An 8,783-nucleotide genomic window follows, 5' to 3' on the forward strand; every position below is an offset into this window, starting at 1 on the left:
GTGGAGGAGCGCTGTCGCCGACGCCGGAGGGTGGAGAACGGACGAACGTCCGCACTTTAAGTCCGAGTGCGGACGTCCGCTTTTGTATCCTCTATATATATATATATATAATATATATATAATATATATATATATACACGCACCAAATTTTGAGATTTGTGCATTGAATAAAAATATCAAATGGATCAAAAAATTTAAACTATAAAAACAATCAACAAGTGATCTTAATGTGACCGAAGAGCATATTGAAACAAACAACTCCAATTAAAGTGTATACTCGCCGGAGTATAACCCATGGCATAGCGTAACAAAGTATGGAATCATATTCTTACAATTTAGGCCTAGTTTAGCAATGTCATTCTAGGATAATTCAACGATAACATAAATCTCTTGTGGAACAAAAAGGTAAAAGCTTATTTCATTCTGATTTTTAGACTATGATAATTTAAATTTGTAAGTAAATTAAATTAAAATAAAATCCTAAAAGTGCAGGCAATTATCTACGGCCCTTTTATCGGGTCCAATAGTTGTGCTTCAATAACAACTAGAATTATACCCGCGCCTTGGCGCGGTGTATACATTTACGGTGTGTTTAGACGTAGGTGAATTCCTGAGAATTTAATCAAACACGGTGTGTTTAGACGTAGGTGAATTCCTGAGAATTTAATCAAACATAAGGAATTCCCAATTTCTTAGGACGGTTTCCCTCATTTGGATACTTATCCCGTGAAATTAGCAATTTTCACGGGAAAATAATCGTGAAATTTAGAAGTTTAAATTCCCGACTTAAATTCCTCACAAAATAAGCGTCATTTGTCAATTCCCTTAACTAAGGTTAGTCTGAATAAAAATTCTTATCTTTTTAAAACTCTACATCATGAAATCTAAACAATGGAATTCTTAATTAATAGGATTTAAATTCATGGAATTGTAATTCTCATGATTTTGAAATTTCTATGGACACATCATGAAATTCTCAATTAATAGGATTTAAATTCATGGAATTGTAATTCCCATAACTTTAAAAACTTTAAAATTTCTATGGACATTAAAATTACTTTATCCAAAAACAACGTTATAAAGCTAGTCAATGGGTTAATTGATTGATAGAAATGTTTATGATATGTACCTCATAGAATGTTATACATGCAAATTATATCCAGCTGTTATACTGATTATATATCTAGGGTTAATGACAATATTGTGGTTTCTTAAAAATAACAGGGGCAAAAGGGTTAGTATACCCACATCTTGGCGCGATGTAGTATTCACATTATGCATATTCCACATATGTATAAGAGCTATCACAAAAACAACTTTATAGACATCTAGTCTTGTATTCTACCCAAAATATAAATGTTCTAATCGTTTTGATTTGTAAGATTCAAGATGTAAAAGAAAAGTCAAAAATGGAGGACAAAAAAGTATTTGCCGAGAGAGAGTCTATCTAAAAAAAATCTAAATTACACGTTTACTAAAAAAAAATCACTGTTCATATGCTTATGATATGAACAGTTAACCACCCTTTAGTATATAGTATAATATCACATGGACAATTGACGAGCGTTGTATGTAGCCAATATGCTCTCTAGTCACTTCGACCCGAGCATTTCAATCTTTTGCTTTGCTTATGAATTGTTCTTCCCTCACTAACAAAAATTTATACTAATAATTCTCAACTGGGATTCTTTTAGATCAGCTACACGAGCCCCAAAGCATTGACCACCATAAAATCGTGCTGCAAAACATTTAAGAGAATTAACTTGGCCCATGTTCTTACAACTTCAGATTTCGTAGTGCAAAAAGATCCCAAAATCCCACTTCCTGCACTCTATAGGAAGATCAACCAGAAATGAGAGATTCAAGTGAGCATTGAAGAGAAAAGGCATGGATATCTTCGGGAGCAACAAGAGTTTTTGGATTGCTTTGCTCATCTTTGTGTTAGCTGCAGTACAAAGTGAAGCAGAAACTCAAGTTTGCTACAGCAAAAGCAGCCCTTGCTTTCTGAAGCAGGTGTACTGCCCCACAGAATGTCCATCCTCATCACCAACAAACCCCAAAGCTAAAGTTTGCTATCTCAATTGCAACTCCCCCATATGCAAAGCTGAGTGCCGACGTAAGAAAATCACTATGCCTTGTTAACAACATTATATATCTAAGTAGTCCCAAATTAGCTTAACTTGATTCTCAAATTAGCTATTCAGTTTCTAAAATCAGCTATTCAGTTTCTAAGTAGTCTCAGTTTTCTTTTTCTTTACTTGATTGCTGACAAGGGTTTTACTTATTTTTCTGGTGCTGGTGATCATATAGATCGTAAACCAAATTGCAATGGCCCTGGATCAGCATGCTTAGACCCTCGCTTCATTGGTGGAGATGGCATTGTTTTTTACTTCCATGGCAGGAAAAATGAGCATTTCAGCTTAGTTTCAGATCCCAACCTCCAAATCAATGCTCGCTTCATCGGTCTCCGCCCTGAAGGCCGAAGCAGGGACTATACATGGATTCAAGCCCTTGGACTCCTCTTTGACTCTAACAGCTTCACACTCGAGGCCACCCCATCAGCAACATGGGACGATGAAGTTGACCACTTGAAGTTCTCGTATAATGGTGAGGAGCTAATCATCCCAGAATCTCATCTATCTGTTTGGGAATCTCAGGAAACTTATATTAGAGTGGAGAGGACTACGAGCAAGAACAGTGTCTTGGTCACTCTCCCAATAGTTGCTGAAATTTCAGTCAATGTGGTACCTGTGACAAAGGAAGATGACAAGATCCACAATTATCAGATACCATCAGATGACTGTTTTGCTCACCTGGAAGTGCAGTTCAGATTCTACGGCCTGTCATCAAATGTTGAAGGAGTGCTTGGAAGGACTTACCAGCCAGATTTCAAGAACCCGGCAAAGGCTGGAGTAGCCATGCCAGTAGTTGGAGGTGAATACAAGTACAAAACAACATCACTTGTCTCTGCTGATTGTCTTGCTTGTGTGTTCACTCAAGCCGGGAGGTTGGATCAGATGGATTCAAGAGTGCTGGACTATGGAAAGCTAGACTGCACCAGTAACGCCTTCAGCGGGAATGGAATAGTTTGCAGGAAGTAATGGATAACTGTCTTGTGCTCAGGGAATAAAGAAGTTTTCAACTTGTAAGGTGATTATTCAGAGTTGTCCTGTTATAATTTATGTTCAGACAGTTTGGCAAAATGCATACTTTTATGTTGAGTTTATAGATTGTGCAAACGAACCAGACTATGCAATTGATGAAAGCGATTCAAGTTTCATGTTTTGTTTAATTTCTGAAAGGATAACAACTCATATGCAAGCTCATGTATGCTAATTCAGATGCAGCAATGAAGATATATGACATATAATTATAAGATATAAGTTGTCAGAAAAGAAAAGGTGATTTTGGGTGATCTGATTTATAACTTGAGCTTTGAGAATTGAGAAGAACACTACTTCATTACACAAAGCGAGAGAATAATCAGTTCGTAATATTTTGAATAGAACAAACCGACATATCCAAATCAAAACCTCCATTCCAACTAAGAAACCTTTAATCATCACTTGGTTTGTAAACAGAGGAATCAACACATGTAAGGGCCCAGTAAAGGAAGTGAAAAGTGTTCACAGTAACTAATATGAACAGTATAACCTTCAATCCAAAGCTGATCCTTCAGCATTCTAATAGTTTATTCCAAGATCTTAAAAAGCTTAGAACTAAGGTACTTTACTTATATACTTGAGAGAGATTGAATACGAAAAGTTTGTGTTTTCTCCAAGAACAAGATTCTCAAAGATTAACAGAATATCACTACCACAAACTCTGCTAATTTTCTATACCTTATGAACAACAAAATTATTTGTGAACACAATGACATCATGTAATTTGGTAAAAGCATGGGTACTCTGAAACCCATAGGGATTTTAAATGTTTACAACAGTAAAATCTTTAGGCACCTTAGCTGCAATTTTTTATGGAGGACTAAATGGTATCCACCACAAGTATATTACAAAGTAGATAGTGGATGAAAAATTGAGGTAACAATCTAGTATAATGAACCAAGAAATAACCTGATCCCTCACTGAGCGCTCTCAGGGCCAGGATGACCAATATCTCTTTCAGCAGGACATACTAGACCAAGGATTGCGATAGGCAAAGCATCTGTCTTCTCATCTTCCACGAGGATTAACTAGCTGAGAGAACACAGCACTTGTGGCAGCATCTTCAGCGTCATCATCAGTGCCGGAGTGCCCTCCCTCAATCATACTCACACTGTTGTCAAATGGCTCTAGTGGTGTCAATTCAATGTCTCGTATGTGGTTTGTGCTGTTATCTTCAGGTTCCATGAGCGCAGAAGAAGTTTCCTCAAGCTGAAGAGCATATTCAAGATTCCACAAGACATCTCCCATTGATGGCCTGTCAACACCATACTCGGCAAGGCACTTCTCAGCTGTCTCACCATACTTCTTAAGAGAAGCTGGATTTACCTTCCCAGCCAGATTCGAGTCCATGATTTGGTCCAGCATACCCTTCTTTTGCCAGGCCATTGCCCATTCTGCTATGTTCACTTGCTCTCTGGGAAGAACTGGGTTCAAAGCTGGTCTTGTGCAAAGAACTTCCATTAGAACTACACCAAACGAATACACATCTGATTTCTCAGTGAGCTGCTGCCTTCTAAAGTATTCAGGATCAAGGTAACCAAAACTACCCTTAACAGCAGTACTGACATGAGTCTGATCTATAGCTGGACCTGCTTTTGAGAGGCCAAAATCTGCAACTTTGGCTACAAAGTTCTCATCCAAGAGAATGTTTGTTGTCTTCACATCTCGGTGAATTATGCTTTGAGCTGCACCGGTATGGAGATAATGGAGTCCTCTTGCAGCCCCAATGCAAATTTCAAGGCGTAGCTTCCATGATAGGGTTGGCAAATCTGTTCCATACAAATGGCTGCGGAGCGGTCCATTAGCCATGTATTCATACACAAGTATCATCTCTGACCTCTCATCACAATAGCCAATAAGAGACACAAGGTGGCGGTGACGAAGCTTCGATAACATTTCAATCTCAGTTCGGAATTCAGCAATACCTTGTTCTGATCTAGAGTTTCCTCTTTTAACAGCTACTTTTGTCCCATCTTCTAGTGTTCCCTTGTAAACCCTGCCAAAACCACCAACCCCGAGAAGTAGGCTCTCATCAAATTTGTTGGTTGCATCCAGGATTTCTTGGAACATGAATATGTGGCCAAGATTAGAGGAAGCTAATGAGATGCAGCTAGCTGTTCCACTCTTTTGTGAAGTTGTTGACATTTTGGTCATTGTCTGAGAGTTTCCATACAAGGGGAGAAGCAGCCATGGAGGACCTTGGTTAGGAGTAGTCTTTGACTTGCGAGATGCCAAGCAGCAATACAAGAGAACAATAATTGCCACAAGAGCTACAGCTCCAATAACACACCCAACAATGATTACTATGTTATTACTCTTTGAGGATGAACTGGGAAGGAGACTCTGGACAGACAAAGACCCATCCAAGCTCCCCAAGTCATTGCTGATCTTCAAAATCTCCAAGCCATTTAGAATTGCATTAGAGACATCAGCCATTGAATCTGGACCAACACTGACTGTCAAAGTATTTGAATCTGCTGAGGAGTTGGAAACAAAGTCTTTGTAGTACGGCACACCCAAGTCACCAGTAATGGAGGAGAGGTCGAGACTCGAGAGCACATTGTCGGAATTGATGAAAACATTGAAAACTAGGTTATTCAATGCCTTGCTGACAATATCACAGAAATGTACCCGAACAAGATACAAGTAATTTGGGTCTGCCGGGAAGACCCAAGTTATGTTGAAGTTCCCATTTGGCACATTTGCATCTCCCATGGCTTCAGCAGTGGCATAGACCCAGTTTGGTGCTATCTCTGGTGTGACAGCCACCGGATACTTCACGCTGGCAGGGTTGATTGATACATTCACTGCAGAGCTGTCGACATGAAGGTATTTCACATCATTCTCCCAAGTTCTTTTAAGGGTATCATTGTCAGCTGTGAGTAAAGGACCCCCCATGTTTAATCGGTACATTGTTTGAAGCCCAAGTGCGGAAAGGCCACTAAAAGGAGCAGATGGATTTACACCATATGCCTGATCAGGGATTAGTTCATCCGGGATCGAGACCACTTCAATTGCATTAACAAAAGCAACTGAACTGTTTGAAGGAATGATGGTGAGGGTCAAACTATCTGAAGTAACATTGAGTGCAAACTCCTTGAACAAATAAGAACCATTATAGTTCTCGAAAGTAAAGTTGTTCAAGAGTACAAAGCTATCAGTGACCACAGTTATCAGAGCAGTCTTCAAGTTTTGGCCTGAGTTTGCTAACGGGTAGAAATAAAGGCGGACCCAATGCCGGCCTTCTTGGCGAATTTTGAACTTATAGGAAGATGTTTCTTTGAAAATTCGAGCAGATTGGTAAATAGGAGAAGGGGCATTGGAACTGGAGCTAGCAACTAAAGAATTTGCACTTTTCAGTACAACGGAAGATTGCAGTGTATCAGGAACAAAGGTTCGGCCTTGGAAGGTGACATTTTTCGAAGAACCACAAGCAATCAAGTAGTTATCAACAGGATTAAATAAACCAAAGGCTCCATGACTCATAAACACAACAATACCCAAAACCAATGGTACCCAACTCACTAGTTTCATCTTCACCATAACCAAACCCAACCAATCACCAAGATCTCAAATTCCAATCCCACAATACCCCTAATTCAGCAAAACACAAGCTCCCACAATCCCCAATGCCCAAACTCCAAAACTTCAAACACACCAGTTCTAATGAACTCAATCCCAAAACCCAGTTCTTCTATATTCCAAGCGGGAAAATCCTAGCATTGCCATAAAAAAACATAAAAGCATCAACTTTGCTCCAATGTAGAGCAAATTCAAACTAATCTAACTTCACCAACACAAACAGAAAAGACATCAACATTGTTAAATCCCTTACCTCTTTAAGTCACCAATACTGAAACTTTCTGCTACAGAATGAACTGGGTCTGCACCGGAACGTGAAGCCCACCAGAGAAACCCATCAAAGATTTGAGCTTTTTAGTGAGGTCAGAGGCAGCCACTCTTTCCAGGCTGGTGATTAAGCCACCAAATACAGTGGCCTAAAAAACGAAGAGGGACCCCACAAAAGGAAGAAAAGAATGGATATGGAACCTCAAGACTCAGAGAGAGAGAGAGAGCAGCACCCCAATGAAACCGAAACCAGCTGTTCTCAAAGATATTGTAGTTTGATTGTGATGCTCAGAATCTTTAGCAAGACTGGAATATAATAACAGAAAACGCCATGAAAGCTCTGTAACTGAGCCCCTAGTGTTTTTTCTTTTTTCCCTATTTGGTCCAAAGCACTATTTAATCGTTTCAAAAATAAGGAAGAAATTTCATAACCATTTTTTGTAGGTTTAGGGAGGGAGAGAGGGATGCATTATGATTTAAGGGTTCAGAAGGGAAGGGGTCGCTCCGTCGCTGTGCATGGGGGGGGGGGGACCATTTTCGGGACCCGCCATTACGCGGCTTTGGGAGGCAAGGAAGACGAAGGTTCACAACGGCTTGGTGCCGCTGTTTTCTGAAACTGGAATGAGATTGAGTATTGCCTACCTAGTTGACCACTTGACCCCTTCCCAAATTTGAGCATCAATCACTCATCTAATTTGAGCATCAATCGATCACTCATCATAGTGTTCCAGCTGTTAAGCTATTACCTCTTAACTCAATGTTTAGATACAAACCGCGTTTCTTCGATTTTATGTGATTCTAATTATGCGTTTCTAGGCTTCTAGAATATGTTATGTTATGATTTAACTTTCTTTGGTTCTTGTCTATTATAATCCATTATAATCGTTGTTTGAGTAAGAATGAGCGTGGTGATTTTATGTCACTACCAAAATTTCATAGTTGTAACATTAGATTATTTATAATATAGAATTTTTCCTCAAAAAAATGATACGTATTATCTATACAACTGTTATCACATGCATAATGGCCCTCACCACTCAATCATATATAGACAACATGAGTTATCAATTTTGTTCATGTCTTTTATAAAAGGATCTTGACTAACAAAATATGACAAACAAAATAGATATGTATAAAATCCTCCTAAATTTGGAACAATATCTAACAAGTGACACTAACTTGTTTTTAATTTTATTTCTTTTGAGTGAATAGATTAATGTGTGGTCTATCTTATGTACCGGTGTGAGTTCCAACTCACTACTACTTGTGACTATTTGTAGATGGCAGCGGTAGAATATATAATGATTGTTTTTAGCCTTCGCATTAGTCTTTAACTAGCCTTTTACCCATGCATCTGCACGAAGATTAGAAAATGGAAGAATTTTCAGTTAAACTACTCCACCTAAAGTTGGATGAATCTGCTAATCTTAGTTTTTTTTATAGATAACTACTTCACCAAAAGTGGAATGAAACTCCCACGTCATTTTTTTTTTTAAATTTTAGTGGTGTTTTATGGTTAAGTCCATAAAAACTTTATATATATATGTATACAATGCTGATCAGGTGCGGACGTCCGCACCAAAGTTTTAGTGCGGATTTCCATTTTTGCACTATTTTCCGATCAAATTTCCTCAAACTTCCTTCTAGACATATCTAGATCATTTTGTGTAGATCATCTCTGCAAAATTTCAGCCAATTTGGTGATCGTTAAGGCCCTCAAACTCGAAAAACAAATAGACGGACTGAATTTTGTCCGGTTGTGTTCATACC

At 38.7% G+C, this 8,783-nt stretch overlaps 2 protein-coding genes across 2 annotated transcripts; one reads left to right on the plus strand and one right to left on the minus strand.

Annotated features, from left to right (window-relative positions):
* The first annotated feature begins 1,887 nt into the window (after window positions 1-1,887).
* On the plus strand, window positions 1,888-3,386 carry LOC101301956. Its single transcript, XM_004295838.1, has 2 exons — window positions 1,888-2,116; window positions 2,311-3,386. The coding sequence occupies exons 1-2, from the start codon at window positions 1,888-1,890 to the stop codon at window positions 3,099-3,101; spliced, it is 1,020 nt and encodes a 339-aa protein (XP_004295886.1). The 3' UTR covers window positions 3,102-3,386.
* LOC101293670 (receptor-like protein kinase THESEUS 1-like) lies at window positions 3,093-6,650 on the minus strand. The gene is made up of 2 exons (XM_004294446.1): window positions 4,074-6,650; window positions 3,093-3,169 (listed from the first exon to the last, which is right to left on the minus strand). Exon 1 carries the CDS (start codon window positions 6,648-6,650, stop codon window positions 4,173-4,175), a length of 2,478 nt encoding a protein of 825 aa, XP_004294494.1. The 3' UTR covers window positions 3,093-3,169; window positions 4,074-4,172.
* Window positions 6,651-8,783: the final 2,133 nt, after the last annotated feature.

This window comes from Fragaria vesca, linkage group LG3 (genome assembly GCF_000184155.1).
Source record: "Fragaria vesca subsp. vesca linkage group LG3, FraVesHawaii_1.0, whole genome shotgun sequence".
NCBI lineage: Eukaryota > Viridiplantae > Streptophyta > Magnoliopsida > Rosales > Rosaceae > Fragaria > Fragaria vesca.